This window comes from Leucopleurus acutus, assembly GCF_964270905.1.
Source record: "Leucopleurus acutus genome assembly, chromosome: 2".
Lineage (NCBI taxonomy): Eukaryota > Metazoa > Chordata > Mammalia > Artiodactyla > Delphinidae > Leucopleurus > Leucopleurus acutus.
Window position 1 is genome coordinate 149619007 of NC_139143.1, and position 17330 is coordinate 149636336.

The 17330-nt window shown below is 43.4% G+C and overlaps 1 protein-coding gene across 1 annotated transcript; it reads left to right on the top strand.

Annotated features, from left to right (window-relative positions):
* Window positions 1–354: 354 nt before the first annotated feature.
* Window positions 355–17069, top strand: COA7 (cytochrome c oxidase assembly factor 7; the record flags this gene model as incomplete). The annotated part of the gene is made up of 3 exons (XM_082856489.1): window positions 355–460; window positions 4462–4602; window positions 15889–17069. The coding sequence occupies 3 exons, from the start codon at window positions 355–357 to the stop codon at window positions 16335–16337; spliced, it is 696 nt and encodes a 231-aa protein (XP_082712615.1). The 3' UTR covers window positions 16338–17069.
* Between the last annotated feature and the right edge of the window lie 261 nt (window positions 17070–17330).

Below are 17330 nucleotides of genomic sequence, written 5' to 3' on the forward strand. Positions count from 1 at the left end.
CGCTTAGGGAACACCGAATTAACGAATGAATGGAATCAATGACTGCAGGCAGAGAAGCATTAAGACCACAAGGCTGGGACAAAGTGCTGCAGAAAGACTGCTACCACTTTCAGGAGTGGGCTGACCAGAGGGAAAAATGGGACGGCCAAAGACTAACAGCATGAGGACAGAGGAGAGCCTAGGCTCCGGGAACGGTGCTTTCCGGGCGCCCGGGTGACCGCGGACCTCGGCGGCACGCCGCTCCCAGGCCCCGCCCCTCCGCCGGCCCACGTGACCGTGAGGCGGGGTGGGGGGGGCGGGCGGCGTGGCCAGGGGCAGAGTGGCTGGGTGATTTTGGCTGGGCGAGCAAGAGCGATGGCGGGCGTGGTGGACTTCCAGGACGAGGAGCAGGTGAAGTCCTTTCTGGAGAACATGGAGGTGGAGTGCAACTACCAGTGTTACCGCGAGAAGAACCCGGACGGTGAGCGTCGCCTGCACGGCCTTAAGGACACGTGAGGGCTCGGTGCGCAGGGGCGGGGGGCTGGACGGGTCGCGCGAGCGACCTCTGAGAGGATCTGGAAGGAGCCGCGGGCCGGACACGCGGGGTCTGTAGGACGCGGACGGCTCTTTGTGTGTTGGGGAGGGGCAGGATGGGTTCCACGTGACTTGCGCGGCTCGCAGCCGGGGCTTACTCTGCCGGCACCGAGCCTGGAGGCCGGGCTGGAAGGAAGAGAAGCGCGCGGGCGTTTGGAGTAGAGGGACTGGGGCTACATCAGTGAACTGATAAAACGTCCTGTCCTCGTGGAGCTTACATTCTAGTAGGGGGTACTGGACAAGAAACATAAGAAAATAAATGAGATATTATGTTAGAAGGTAGTAAGTGCAATGGGAAGAAGAACTGACTGAGAGGTATCAGGAGTTCAGGAGGGCAATTTTAAATTGAGACGTCAGGGAGAATCATTGGGAGAGTGGCATTTGAACAGTGTTGAAGAAGGTAAGGGTGAATCATGCCAGGCAGAGGTAACAGCTAGTGAAAAGGCTCTGAGGCGTGAATGTGCCCCGTGTGTTCTGGGAACATTGAGTTGACTTCAGTGTGTGGGTGGATGGTGATGTCCAGAAGGGGCCACCCAGAGCAGCCAGTACCTTTGGGTGGTTTTCTTCTTCTTACTTCATTTTTATAAAGGGGGAAAAAAATGGCACTGGCCCTACCTTCAAATAGCTTGCAGTCTAGCTTGAAGCTGACCAACTACACAGAGTTGCTCTGCAGTGTAAGATGGCTTAAAAAGAACCCAGGGCTGTTCTTTGAGGGCTGGTCTATGCCCTGAGTGTAGGGAGATTTCACAGGAGTTGGAGTCACTGAGGAGCAGCATGGTTGGGGAAGACTTCTGGAAGAGGTCAGGAGGGATAGGCAAGTAGTGTTGATAAAATGGAGCAGAGGAAGAGAAGAAAATGCTCTTTTGAAAGGTTGAAGTCAGAATGTAGTCAGAAATAAGATTGACGGGGACCCTGGGCCACAGTGGGTCAGACCTTTATTTTTTTTTAACATCTTTATTGGAGTGTAATTGCTTTACAATGGTGTGTTAGTTTCTGCTTTATAACAAAGTGAATCAGCTATACATACACATATATCCCCCACATCTCCTCCCCCTTGCGTCTCCCTCCCACCCTCCCTATCCCACCCCTCTCGGTGGTCACAAAACACCCAGCTGATCTCCCTGTGCTATGAGGCTGCTTCCCGCTAGCTCTTTTACATTTGGTAGTGTATATAAGTCCATGCCAGTCTCTCACTTCGTCCCAGCTTACCCTTCCCCCTCCCCATGTCCTCAAGTCCATTCTCTACATCTGTGTCTTTATTCCTGTCTTGCCCCTAGGTTCTTCTGCACCATTTTTTTTTTCTAAGATTCCATATACATGTGTTAGCATACGGTATTTGTTTTTCTCTTTCTGACTTACTTCACTCTGTATGACAGACTCTAGGTCCATCCACCTCACTACAGATAACTCAATATCATTTCTTTTTATGGCTGAGTAATATTCCATTGTATATATGTGCCACATCTTCTGTGTCCATTCATCTGTCGATGGATACTTAAGTTGCTTCCATGTCCTGGCTATTGTAAATGGAGCTGCAGTGAACATTGTGGTACATGACTGTTTTTGAATTATGGTTTTCTCAGGGTATATGCCCAGTAGTGGGATTGCTGGGTCATATGGTAGTTCTATGTTTAGTTTTCTAAGGAACCTCCATACTGTTCTCCATAGTGGCTGTATCAATTTACATTCCCACCAACAGTGCAAGAGGGTTCCCTTTTCTCCACACCCTCTCCAGCATTTATCGTTTCTAGATTTTTTGATGATGGCCATTCTGACTGGTGTGAGGTGATGCCTCATTGTAGTTTTGATTTGCATTTCTCTAATGATTAGTGATGTTGAGCATCCTTTCATGTTTTTGTTGGCAATCTGTATATCTTCTTTGGAGAAATGTCTATTTAGGTCTTCTGCCCATTTTTGGATGGGGTTGTTTGTTTTTTTGATATTGAGCTGCATGAGCTGCTTGTAAATTTTGGAGATTAATCCTTTGTCAGTTGCTTCATTTGCAAATATTTTCTCCCATTCTGAGGGTTGTCTTTTCGTCTTGTTTATGGAGTGTTTCAGACCTTGAATGCTACGGAAAGGCATTTAGACTTTATTCTGTAGGCAGTGGAGAGCCATACATGCTTTTGTACTCTGGAGATGTACGGAGCAGTGAAGTAGGGGAGGGTGGGCATATAAGAAGGGCAGGCTGCGGCACTTTAGAAGGAGAGCCTGAGAGGAGGCTGTAGTTACTATAGCTACTTCTATATTAGTCTTCAAAATCATCATTTCTCACCTGGATTACTGAAATAGCCTTATAACTTGGCTCTCCATTTGCACCGTCACTCCCTTAAGATCTATTCTCAACTCACAGACTGATGTTTAAATTTTTATTTTGTTATTTTAAATGTTTATTAGTTTTTTAAATGACAAAATAACACATTTTTGTTATTATCAGTGTTGGAGTGTGTCCCTTCACACTTAACTTCCTCCATATTCATCCAGACACATACAAACATATATATTAGAATGACCTTTTAAAATTGCAAATCGGGGGCTTCCCTGGTGGTGCAGTGGTTCAGGATCCGCCTGCCGATGCAGGGGACACGTGTTCGTGCCCCAGTCCGGGAAGATCCCACATGCCGAGGAGCGGCTGGGCCCGTGAGCCATGGCCGCTGAGCCCGTGAGCCATGGCCGCTGAGCCTGCGCGTCCAGAGCCTGTACTCCACAATGGGAAAGGGCACAACAGTGACAGGCCTGCGTACGGCAAAAAAAAAAAAAAAAAAGCAAATCGAATCATATTGCTTCCCTTCTTAAAACCCTCCAGTGGTTTGCCATTGACTTGGAGTAAAATCCCAATTTCTTCCTATCTTCTACAAGGCCCTGTGATTGGTCCCTACCTTCTCCTCACTTCCTGCCTCTTTCTTCCTGGATCCAGCCACATTATACCTTATTTGTGCCAAGCTTATTCCCTCTTTTGGGTCTTTTTATTTACTGTTCCTTGTGCCTGAGACTTTCTGCCTCCTTCCCATTTCATTGTCTGTAAATAGCTAGTTCATTCATGTTATTCACATCTCAGCTCACGCATCGAAGTCCCCAATAAGGCCCTCCCTGATCTTGCCCAGTCTGTGTTAACCATTCCCCCAACATGCACAACGAACTATCTTATCATCCTGTTATAGTTCAGTCATATTTGTTTATTAAGGTTTGAATGCATCTTGCTAACCTATTTACTTATTTATTGTATTGCCTCCTCTACAATGTAATTTTTAGGCAGGCAAGTGACTGTATTCCCAGCAACTAAAGCAGTGCCTTGTACATTGATGCAGATAGATGCTCAAATATTTGTTGAATGAAAATGAACAAGAGATGGGTGTTGTGGATGAAAAAAAAGGGACAGAGGAGAGAGATGTTAAGGAGGGACCAGAGACTGCCAAGGAGAGGGAGTCTACTTCCAGCTCCTTTGGTAGCTGCCATTTCGACTCTTTCTTCTTAATGTACCCAGCCTGGCCAAGGATTAAGGTATAGTCATCAAAGCATCCCTTTCTTGCAGCTATGAAGACTAGCCCATGGACCCTGTTGGTTCTCACTGTTTTACTGCTGAGCTTCCTGAGAAGTTCCAAAGCTAGCAAAGTTTCATTATAGAAGCCAGTGCATCTTTGGGCCTTGCTGACAGGGAACAGAGGGCCGGTGAGTGGTGGAGCCAGTGTGGGGCCAAGGTCTCCACAGTCTGTACATTGCTCAGTCCTAGGCTGAGGGCGGACAGTGCCATTTGTAGGAGTGGCTGAACACTACCTGCGCTCTTTAGGAGAGAGGCTGGTCCTCAATAAAAGGCACATCTGGCCTGCCACACCTAGACCCTCCCCACTGCCCCAGACTTGAACAGCGGCTTTTGCCCTTTCCTCACAGGTTGCTATCGGCTGGTGGACTATTTGGAAGGGATCCAGAAGAATTTTGATGAGGCTGCCAAGGTGTTGAAGTTCAACTGTGAAGAGAACAAACACAGTGATAGCTGCTACAAACTGGGGGCCTATTATGTGACTGGGAAAGGTAAGGAAGGGCCTGCTTTCTTTGGTCCTTATCATTGATGGTAGTGCTGACATCACATCCTGAGGCTCACACTGAGCCCTCTTTACAGAAGGGTCCTCACAGGCGTTGGGGAAGCACGTTGTAAGAGAATTTGGAGTCAAGAGTTTAGCAAAGTGATGGAGAGACGAGCACAGCCTTTCAAGTCAGGCAGACCTTAAGGAATGCTGTTTGCAAGTAGTGGGACCTTGAGCCGGTCACATTAACTCTGTGCGTCAGTTATATCACCTGTAAAGTGGAGAAAAAAATAGTACTTGCTTCATAGGTTTGTTGTGAGGATTAAATAAGGTAATGTAGGTAAAGGCATCAGCATGTGCCTGGCACAGAGGAAGGGACCAATAATTAATTCCTTTCCATCTGCTTTTCTCCTCATGACCTAATTGCAGTTGGTATTCAGTAGTGTTTAAGTTATCTATTGCTAAATAACAAATTATCCCAACAAACCTATCATTTCACATAGTTTCTGTGGGTCAGGAATTTGGGAGTGGCTGAGCTGTGTGCCTCAGGGTCTCTCAGTGAGGTTGCAGTCAAGACATTAGCCAGGGAGCCAGGGCTGTAGTCCTTTGACGGTTTGACTGGAACCAGAGTTTCCAATCCTAAGCTGGCTCACTTACACGGCTGTTGGTGAAAGCTTCTGTTCCTTGCCAGCTGTTGTCAGGAGACCTCAGTTCCTTGTCACATGGATCTCTTCATGGGCTACTTGTATGTCCTGGTGACATGGCATCTGGCTTCCTCCAGAGTGAGTGATCCAAAGAGGGAGCAAGATGGAATCCACAGTGTCTTTTATACTATACCCTTGGAAGTCACATACTTTTCATTTCTATTCCACTCTGTTTATTAGAAATGAGTCAGTAAGTTTAGCTTACACTAATTGGAGAAAACTTAAATTCCACCTGTTGAAAGAAGGAATATCAAGAATTTATGGGCTGGGACTTCCCTGGTGGCGCAGTGGTTGAGAATCTGCCTGCCAGTGCAGGGGACACGGGTTCAAGCCCTGGTCCAGGAAGATCCCACGTGCTGTGGAGCAACTAAGCCTTGCTCCACAACTACTGAGCCTGTGCTCTAGAGCCTGTGAGCTACAACTATTGAACCTGCATGCCACAACTACTGAACCTGCGTGCCACAACTACTGAAGCCCACACGACTAGATCCCATGTTCCGCAGCAAGAGAAGCCATCGCAATGAGAGGCCTGCATGCCACAACGAAGAGTAGCCCCTGCTCGCCACCACAACCAGAGAAAGCCCGTGCACAGCAACGAAGACCCAACGCAGCCAAAAATAAATTTATTTAAATAAATGAATTAAATAAATTAAAAAAAAAGAATTTATGGGCATATTTTAAAACCACCACAAATAGGGAATATGACCTTAGACAGGCAGTTCTTTTTTTGCTCACTAGATCATGAGCTTCTTGAGGATGATCCCTTGTTCCCAGTACCCAGTGAAGCCTGGTTAGAAGGATGTTCAGTGAAAGTTTGATCAAGAGGATGTCTTTTAAAATCTCTGGAGCTGTGTGGGCTATTTCTCCCTTCACATGGGACATGGGGTCTGTGGTAGTCTCAAAGTTGAAGAAAGTTTAGCATTAATAGGAATATCAGGTTCCCTTGCTTGAACAGAGGAGCATTTCTTTGGCGTAGTAACTCTCCTAGGATGTTTTCCTAAGGAAATAACTGGAAATGCAAATAAAGATTATATGCAAAGATTCTCACCCGAGCATTATCTATCTGGCAGAATTTTACTTTCATTAATTTATAATTTATAAGTAATATATAACTGCATTATATTAATTATTTTTTTAAAAAATTGGGCTTCCCTGGTGGCGCAGTGGTTGGGAGTCCACCTGCCGATGCAGGGGACACAAGTTCGTGCCCCGGTCCGGGAAGATCCCACATGCCGCAGAGCAGCTGGGCCCGTGAGCCATGGCCGCTGAGCCTGCGCGTCCGGAGCCTGTGCTCCGCGATGGGAGAGGCCACAACAGTGAGAGACCCACGTACCGCAAAAAAAAAAAAAATCTATGTGCCAACAGTAGCAGTTTAGTTAAATAAATAATGTTACTTCCAGCAGCTGGAATGTTATTTAGCCCATTAAAAAATAATGTTTTGGGACTTCCCTTGTGGTGCAGTGGTTAAGAATCTGCCTGCTGATGCAGGGGACACAGGTTCGAGCCCTGGTCTGGGAAGATCCCACATGCCGCGGAGCAACTAAGCCTGTGTACCACAACTACTGAGCCTGTGCTCTAGAGCCTGCAAGCCACAACTGCTGAGCCCGCGTGCCACAACTACTGAACCTGCACGCCTAGAGCCTGTGCTCCGCAACAAGAGAAGCCACCACGTTGAGAAGCCCACGCACCTCAACAAAGAGTAGCCCCTACTTGCCGCAACTAGAGAGAGCCTGTGTGCAGCAATGAAGAACCAATGCAGCCGAAAATAAATAAATAAATATATTTTAAAAATAAATACATTTATTTATTTATTTAAAAATAAATAAATAAATAATGTTTCTACATAAGCAGAACACTCTGCTGACATAAATCATAGCTAGATCCTTTTTGACCCACCTCCTAGAGTAAGGGAAATAAAAGCAAAAATAAACAAATAGGACCTAATGAAAGTTAAAAGTTTTTGCACAGCAAAGGAAACCATAAACAAGAAGAAAAGACAACCCTCAGAATGGGAGAAAATATTTGCAAACAAAACGACCGACAAAGGATTAATCTCCAAAATATACAAGCAGCTCATGCAGCTCAATATCAAAAAAGCAAACAATCCAATCCAAAAATGGGCAGAAGGCCTAAATAGACATTTCTCCAAAGAAGATATACAGATTGCCAACAAATACATGAAAATATGCTCAACATCACTAATCATTAGAGAAATGTAAATCAAAACCACAGTGAGGTATCACCTCACACTGGTCAGAATGACCATCATCAAAAAATCTAGAAACAATAAATGCTGGAGAGGGTGTGGAGAAAAGGGAACCCTCTTGCACTGTTGGTGGGAATGTAAATTGATAACAGCCACTATAGAGAACAGTATGGAGGTTCCTTAAAAAACTAAAAATAGAACTACCGTATGACCCAGCAATCCCACTACTGGGCATATACCTTGAGAAAACCATAATTCAAAAAGAGACATGGGCTTCCCTGGTGGCGCAGTGGTTGGCAGTCCGCCTGCCGATGCAGGGGACGCGGTTCGTGCCCCAGTCCAGGAGGATCCCACATGCCGCAGAGCAGCTAGGCCTGTGAGCCACGGCCGCTGAGCCTGCGTGTCCGGAGCCTGTGCTCCGCAACGGGAGAGGCCACAAGAGTGAGAGGCCCCCGTACCGCAAAAAAAAAAAAAAGAGAGAGAGAGAGACATGTACCATGATGTTCATTGCAGCACTGTTTACAACAGCCAGGACATGGAAGCAACCAAAATGTCCATCAACAGATGAATGGATAAAGAAGATGTGGCACATACATACAATGGAATATTACTCAGCCATAAAAAGGAATGAAATTGAGTTATTTTCAGTGAGGTGGATGGACCCAGAATCTGTCATACAGAGTGAAGTAAGTCAGAGCAAAACAAATACCGTATGCTAACATGTATATATGGAATCTACAACGTGGTACTGTTGAACCTAGTGGCAGGACAGGAATAAAGACGCAGACCTAGAGAATGGACTTGAGGACACAGTGGGAAAGGGGAAGCTGGGATGAAGTGAGAGAGTAGCATTGACATATGTACACAACCAAATGTAAAATGAATGGCTAGTGGGAAGCTGCTGCATAGCACAAGGAGATCAACTTGATGTTTTGTGACAGCCTAGAGGCGTGGGATAGGGAGGGTGGGAGGGAGGCTCAAGAGGGAGGGGATATGGGGATATATGTATATGTATAGCTGATTCACTTTGTTGTACAGCAGAAACCAACACAACATTGTAAAGCAATTATACTCCAATAAAGATGTGAAAAAAGAAAAAAAATAATATTTTAAAATAATTTTTGTTGACATCAGGAAAGGTTTATGATACAATATTCAGTGAAGAAAGCGGAACACACAGTTACGTATGATGTGAACTCAGCTATATAATATACTGTGCAAAAATAAAAATGTTCCTAGTTGTTTAGTCTCTGAATTTGTGTCTTGGTAAAGTTTTGGGTTCCTTTTGTCTTTATATCATATTTTACTACATTTTCCACAGGGACTTTTAGTTCCTTATTGAATTAAGGAGAACAAAAGAGGTTGTGGAGGTTGTGAAATTATTTTCCCTTCTCTTTGACAAACTTATATGATTAATGGTTGTGCACTGAGACTTTTTTCTTTCTTAAGTGCTCCTTTGTTGAGCAAATTTTTAGTATTTACTCTGTACAGTGAAGCAAAGATGGACCAGTGTGGGGGAAGAAATCTTTTTTTTTACCCCCTCCCCAGGGAAGAAGTATTTATACTAATACCTGTTAACCTGGGAGAGCTTGATAAGTATCTTTTTGTTGTTGTTATTGTTGTTTTTGCGGTACGCGGGCCTCTCACTGCTGCGGCCTCTTCCGCCGCGGAGCATAGGCTTTGGACGTGCAGGCCCAGCAGCCACGACCCACGAGCCCAGCCGCGCCACGGCATGTGGGATCCTCCCAGATCGGGGCACAAACCAGCGTCCCCCACATCAGCAGGCGGACTCTCAACCACTGCGCCACCGGGGAAGCCCCGATAAGTATCTTTATAGAGAGACATGTAAAGTACTTTTGGGGTTCAGTTCTGGGAACATGTTGTCATCAGGGGGTGCTGAGAGGAGGAGGCATTGAAACTGGTTCTTAAAGGACAGAGCAGATTTTATTTGCTGGAGGTAGAATAGAGTTATGTCTTCTCTTCAGAATAGAGAGCAGGTAAGCAGGTGAAAGAACACAAGAGTGTTTAGAGAATAATACTTAATCCTCTGTTAAGCTGACGTTGTTAAATAATTTCCTCGAGGTCTGGTGTCGTCACAGGAGATCCCATTAGCTGATCTTTACTACTCAGACTCTTTTGGATTGTTAGTTAGGAGACCTTGGGCCCTGCCATGTCTAAAAGCCAATACTGTTGACCCCCCTGCCTAGTTCTGAGCCTAAGAATTTGCCCTCTGTTCTGAAAACACACCCAGTGTCCTTTCTTGACAAAGACTGGTTAATAACTCTCCTTCTATCAAGGATAGCTTGGGGCAGGGGGGGAAGAGTGGGAGGTCACTTTTCATCCTGAGCACTAATGGACAGTGTGGTATCAGGCGAGGCATTTTCCTTCCCTGAGCTACAGATACCTCAATGACAAGATTGGAGTAATAAGGTCAGCTCACACCTTATTCATAGGATTTTTCTAAGCACCAAATGAACTCACACGTGACTGCTTTGTTAAATTGTAAAACATTCTGTCAGTGTGAACAGGTCTGGTTTGTGTTGGTTGCTGCAGAAGTTACCTTGGATTGGACACTTAGAGTGTCCCAAGGTATTTTGCCCAGGTGTTTTCATCAGTGAAATCAGCTTTGAACTATTTTTGTGAAGCCATTTAAAAGGAAGTGGAAAGTAATTCTGATACATCTCTTTGATGAAATATTCTTAATAAAACATATGAAGATGGATTTCTAATGGGGAGTGAAGAACAAACACATGATTACAACATGTAAAAACAAGACCAAACTACATTGAAAAGGTAGTAGGAGGAAATACACCAAAAATTAATAGTGGTGGTCTCTAGGATGTGGCAGTGAATAAGTTAGTGATGATAATTGCAAACAAACCTTTATCTCTAGGCAAAACCACTCCAGACTGCATATAGTTGACTGTTTGTTTACTGGAAAATTTGACTTGGAGTTCTTACAGGCATCGCAAACTTAACAAATCCAATATGGAAATCTTAATTGTTTTCTTTTCCTCCCACATATCGCACCCCTTTTGTCTTCCAGTTTAGCAAGTGGTATCTCTCCCTACCTAGTAGCTTGTGGCCAGTTTAGCTCTAAAATATGTTTCAGATCTGTCCTGTCTCTCCCTTTCCTGCTACCATATTTATCCAAGCCACCTTTGTCTCCTGCTTCATTAATGCAGGTATCTAATCTTTCCATAAGGCAACTAAAATGAACTTTTAAGGATATAAACCATGAATTCAATAAAATACATGAAGCAACTATTTTCAGACATTGGAAAATAGGCAGTGCAGTACAGTGATCCCTGAGAAAAGGGGAACACACAGGATGAGCCCCATGAATGATTGCTTTGGCTTTTTGCCTGGAGGTACTTTTCAGACTAGGCACAAAGAGGTGGAAGCCAAGTAGAGTATGATAGTCTTGCTGAACTGATGAGGCAGAGGTCAGAGTTTCTGGCCACTGAGGCTGCCAGAGTTTGCAGGACAGGATACCAGAGAAGAAGGAGCTACACAGAGAAGGAGCTCCAGATAGCCACATAGGGGTGCTCTTAAGTCTTTGGCTCAGTGTTAAGCTGCACATGCATAGGAGGAGACTCTGAGAGACCTTGCAGTGAAAAGCTACTGGGGAGGTGTGAACTGAAAAGAGACTCCAGAGGTTTCACAGTGTTGGGAGTTGTTTGAATTCCACCAGCCAGAGTGGAGAGATCTCATTGAATACAGACTGCAGAAAGGTTCCAAAACTTAGAAACAAGCCTCAAAAGGATCAGGCTGATTCACCAGTGAATTAGTTACTTGTGAGAACAAAACTCAACAGTCTTTAGTAAAAGGTGAAAGATTTATGTGATCTGAAGAGCAACCAGAGTATAACAGTCTTTAAATGAATACAACAAACGAGAGTGAACAAAGTAGCATCTACAATGTCCAGCATAAAGTAAGAAATTGCTAAACAGAAAAAAAGCAGTCAATAGAAACAGACCCAGTTGTGACAGGGATGTTGGAATTAGCAGTCAAATATTTTTAAACAAGGAAAATAAATTTATTAAAGGGTTTAAATAAAAGATGGACACAATGAATGAACAGATGGGAAGTCTCATCACAGAAATTGAAACTATTAAAAAGAACCAAATGAAATCCTGCAATTGAAAAACATAATATTTGAAATGAAAAATTCACTGGACAGGCTTAATAGCAAATTGGACACATCAGAAGGAAATAATCAGTGAATTTGAAAGATCGGTTAACTTGAAGACAGGATTGAAGATGTTATGTAAACTGAAGCACTGAGAGAGAAAAAGCAAAACACAGAGCCTCATCCTGTGGGGTTCACTATCCCTTAATCTAACATAACGTATATTGGAGTCCAGAAAGAGAAGAGATTGGGGCAGAAAAAAGTATTTGAAGAAATAACAGTATAAAATTTCCAAATTTGATGAAAAATATCACTCCACAGATCCATGAAGCTTACTGGATCCAAACAGGATAACCAATGAAATCATACCTAGACACATTATTACCATTTGCTGAAAGCCAAAGGTAAAGAGAAAATCTTAAAAGCAGTCAGAGAAAAAGACACATTGAGGGGAACATTGGTGAGAATAATCACTGACTTCTCATCAGAAGTAATGTAAGCCGGAAGACAAAAGAACATCTTTTAAATGCTGAAAGAAAAAAACTGTCTAACTTGAATTCTACTTTATTGAAAATATTTTTTTTACATCTTTATTGGAGTATAATTGCTTTACAATGGTGTGTTAGTTTCTGCTTTATAACGAAGTGAATCAGTTATACATATACCTATGTTCCCATATCTCTTCCCTCTTGCGTCTCCCTCCCTCCCACCCTCCCTATCCCACCCCTGAAAATATTTTTTTAAATGAAGATGGGGAATTCCCTGGCAGTCCAAGGGTTAGGACTCCACGCTCTCACTGCCGAGGGCCCAGGTTCAGTCCCCAGTCAGGGAACTAAATCCCACAAGCTGCGTGGCACAGCCAAAAAGATAAATAAATAAATGAAATAAATTCATTTTCAGATAAACAAAAGCTGAGTGAATGAGTCGCTGGCAGACCTACACTACAAGAAAAGTTAAGAAAAGTTGTTTGGGTAGAAGGAAAATGATAAAAAGGTGGACACTAGGATCCATACAAAAGAAGAAAGCACACTGGAATATACATGTAAATGTAAGAATTTTTTCCTCATTTCTTAATGTCTTTAAAAAACTGAAGCAAAAATAATAGTTATGGGCTTCCCTGGTGGCGCAGTGGTTGAGAGTCCGCCTGCCGATGCAGGGGACACGGGTTCGTGCCCCGGTCTGGGAAGATCCCACACGCCGCAGAGCGGCTGGACCCGTGAGCCATGGCCACTGAGCCTGCGCGTCCGGAGCCTGTGCTCCGCAACAGGAGAGGCCACAACAGTGAGAGGCCTGCGTACTGCAAAAAAAAATAAAATAAAATAAATGCTTGACTTAAAAAAATAATAGTTATATGTTATGGGGCTTACACTATATAGAAGTCAAAAAATAAGTAATATATTTAGAAGTAAAACATGACAGCAGTAGTACAAAGGATAGAAATGTGGTAAATGAAAGTGTACTATTGTAAGGTTCTTACATTATATGTGAAGTGCTGTAATATTAATTCTTGGTAGATTGTGATTAAGTATACATAGTATTTTCACTAGGTAAACCACTGATAAAAGAAGTATTACTAAAAAGCCAATGATGAGAATGAAATGGACTATTAGAAATATATAATTCAAAAGAATTGTAAGAAAGGGAAAAAAGGAACAAAAAACATTTGGGACAAATGGGAAGCAAATAAGGTTGTAGACTTAAACCCAGCTATATCAAGAATTGCATTAAATCTAAGTAAACACTCCAGTAAAAGGCATAGGTTTATCAGGCTGGATATAAAAGCAAGACCTAATTATATACTGTTTAAATAGAAAGGTGGCAAGAATGCATTCTCAAAACTGAAAGAACTCAGAGGCTGTAGAAGCTATACGCTTTTCTAGAAAAATCTATCTGATAATCGGTAAGTAGGTGAATCAGGAGAAATAATTCAGAAATGGAGGAGCTCTGATGAAAAGACTGGTGATGAGCAGAATCCCATTTGGAATGAATGTTGGGCTAATTAGGGTTACTGAATAGAATGTAAATAATATAAACCTTTATGGCATAAAAATGCTACAGCATTTACTGAGCACTTATTACGTACTAGACTCTTTGTAATGACACATTTAAGCTTCCAGAATATGAAGTAGATACGATTGTCCTTATTTTACAGATGAGGAAAACTGAGGCTTTGTAGAGTTTAAGTAACTTGTCTAAGCTCACACTGCCAGCAAGTAATGGAGCCAGGACTGGCGCCTAGGTTTTCTGGCTGCAGAGCCCAGGCTTTGGTAACCACTGTGCTCTGTGTCTCCCGAAGTTGAAATAACATATCTAACAAAAAATAGAAGGCAGGGCAAGAGAGGTAGGGAGAAGTGTGAGGTGACAACATCCTCATGAGTCAATACTGTCTGAAATTTGGATAAAAAACAAAACAAAACGGTGATGCTAACCTTTTAATAATCTATAACTCTAGGGGCTCATTTAGGAAATTTCTCTGTTGAAATATTCATTTGAAGTTAGCAGTTTCTTCAGTTTCACTTCAGTTTGGTTGTCTTAACGATAAATACAAGTAAAATCAAAGTTAAATTTTTTATTTACAAGTAGCACGTGTAATCCAGTTTTTCAGAATACACCTGATCCTTGAACAACATGGGTTTGAACTATGCAGGTCCACTTACAGGTATATTTTTTTTCAATAATTAATACTATAGTAGTACTACACAGTCCTCTGCTGGTTGAGTCTGCCAATGTGGAGGAGCCACATTTAGGGAGGGCTGACTCTTAAGTTATTCTTGGATTTTTGGTTGTGTGGGCGCCCCTAACCCTATCATTCAAGGGTCAACTCTGCTTCTGTCTAGCTGTCCATTCAGCCAGCTGACATTTAATTTGAACACATGCTATGAAGATGACTGGCATGGTGTCCTCTTAATGATAATGATGGTTATTTCTAGGTGGTATGTTTGGAATGACTTTAAAAACTAAACGTTGAGATACTTAAAATGTTTCTCTTTTTGAGAATGGAGATTTGAAATGTTCCATTAAAAAACAAAACAAAGAAAAAAGTGAGCCCTGTCACCACCTCTCCTTAAAATGATCCATTAGCAGTTTCCCATTGCTCTTAGGATTAAGTGCAAGGTCCTTAAGGAGACCCATCAGACACTCCATGATCTGGCCCCTGCCTGCCCTCCAGCCTCCCTTCCTTAGCGATTTCTGGGTTCTAGCCACATGGGCTCCTTTTCTCTTTGTATCCTATTCCTGCTGCCTGGAACAATTTTCTTTGCCTTTTTCTTTTCTTTTCTTTTTCTCCACTACATATTTTATTTTCTTTTCCTTCTTTCTTCCATTATATCACAGCTCAAATGTCCCTTCTTTGGGGAAGCTTTCCTTTTTTTAAATTAAATTTTATTTTATTTTATTTTATTTTTGGCTGCATTGGGTCTTCGTTGCTGCACCCAGGCTTTCTCTAGTTGTGGTGAGCGGGGGCTACTCTTCATTGTGGTGCGCGGGCTTCTCATTGCAGTGGCTTCTCTTGTTGCGGAGCACGGGCTCTAGGCACGCGGGCTTCAGTAGTTGTGGCTCACGGGCTCAGTAATTGTGGCTCGCGGGCTCTAGAGCACAGGCTCAGTAGTTGTGGCACATGAGCTTAGTTGCTCTGAGGCATGTGGGATCTTTCCAGACCAGGGCTCGAGCCAGTGTCCCTTGCATTGGCAGGCGGATTCTTAACCACTGCGCCACCAGGGAAGTCCCTGGGGAAGCTTTCCTTGACCTTGCCTCCTAGTTCAGAGCCCTGATACATTCTTATAGCATTCTGTACTTTTTCTCCATATGCTTGTCACACTTATAATCATACATTTACTTGTGTGCTTGTTTAATGTCTGTCTCATTAGACCACAGGATTCACAAAGGCAGGGACAGCATCTGTTCCTTAGAACCTAGCATATTAATTGGCAAATAATACACATTCAGTATATATTAAAATTAAGCATTTAATGAAGTGCTTGTAAGATGCTATGATCTTGCTGTTACCCCCAGAGGTAGATATTATCATTTCACCCTTTTTACCTGTTTAAGCTTCCTTATAAGATACCATTTGAACAGAAGATTCCATGGCTAAAAAAGCTGGAAAGTCTGTGCAGTATACCAGGCCATCTTCTTTTCGTGCTGCCTTAGCTCAAAGTTTATAAACTATATTCAGGAATTGCTCCCTGACTTTGGCCTGAGACATTCAGGTTCTGCCCTGGCTTAGGTTGACTTTTTTTTCCTTCCTCCCAGGTGGACTAACCCAGGATCTGAAAGCTGCCTCCAGCTGCTTTCTGATGGCATGTGAGAAGCCGGGAAAGAAGTCCTTGGAGGCATGCCACAACGTTGGTCTCCTGGCACATGATGGACAGGTCAATGAGGATGGCCAGCCCGATCTGGAGAGGGCCAGAGACTACTACACAAGGGCCTGTGATGGCAGCTATGCCTCTAGCTGCTTCAACCTCAGTACCATGTTCCTGCAGGGCACCCCCGGCTTTCCCAAGGACATGGGCCTGGCTTGCAAATACTCAATGAAAGCCTGTGACCTAGGCCATGTCTGGGCCTGTGCCAATGCCAGCCGCATGTACAAGCTGGGGGATGGTGTCGATAAGGACGAAGCTAAGGCTGAAGAGCTAAAAAATCGGGCCCGACAGCTGCACAAAGAGCAGCAGAAAAATGTCCAGCCTGTAACGTTTGGGTAGTGTGGCCGCCCTCCTAGGCAGCAGTCAGCCTGAGGCTGGCACCTCCTACTTCTGATGCAGCCCTTGGAGGTCGACCTGCTGGAGCAGAAAGACTTGGGATTTAATATCAATAACTCTGATTGTATAGACCCATTGTCCGAGAGTGTCACCTACGGGGATGTAGTCTGAAATGTGTACTTCAATCAGTATTCCTTTATCTGGTGTGATCCACATTGATGGGATTTTGGTTCTCAAACTCTTGCAGCTCTGTGAAAAACAGCAAACCAGTGAGCCATAGAGATTGGAGGGGTGGGCAGGAGAGACAGAGCAGGGAGTTGGAAAATTAGCAGCCACAGGGCCTGAAAGAATCAGACATCATCATCATTATCATCATTATTTTAGTTGGGAGGGCTTAAAAAATCAGAAAGTATCTTGATTTACATAATAGCGGGTTTAAGGAGCTAAGAACAGTTAAATAGTCATGACTGCCACCCTCTGACTTAATCGTTGGTGTGGACTTCCTTTTTGCCTTTAGAGTCAGATCTTTCAGCAAATTCAGAGATTGGGAGTTATGTGTGACGTAACAGTTAAAGGCCATTATGCTTCAGGGTTGCTAAAGAGGATACAACATAAGCCTTCCTTTAGTGGAGTGGAGACATTCACATGTTAAAAATTAACATCCCCAGGCTACTCATCTGGCACAGCTAATAAGGTAACTTCAGCTAGAGATTTGTATGCAAGGGTTGATGATACGTTTTGTCCCTCAGAGCTGAACCTTTTTAATTGTCCCCGTGAATAAACTATTTTGATTGATTAGTAGTTTGTGTTATTAGTGTTCGCTCCAGATTCTTGGTAAAGTAGAGATTATGTTCTTTGTGGTTGTTGTGCCTTTTAAGAATGTTTGCTTTTTCTGTTATCTTCCTTACTTGACACTAGGGGGCGAGCTTGTCATTTGCCTGCTGATGACATGATCATTATTTCTGTCATCACAATGTTTTCGGGCTTTCAGTTTTG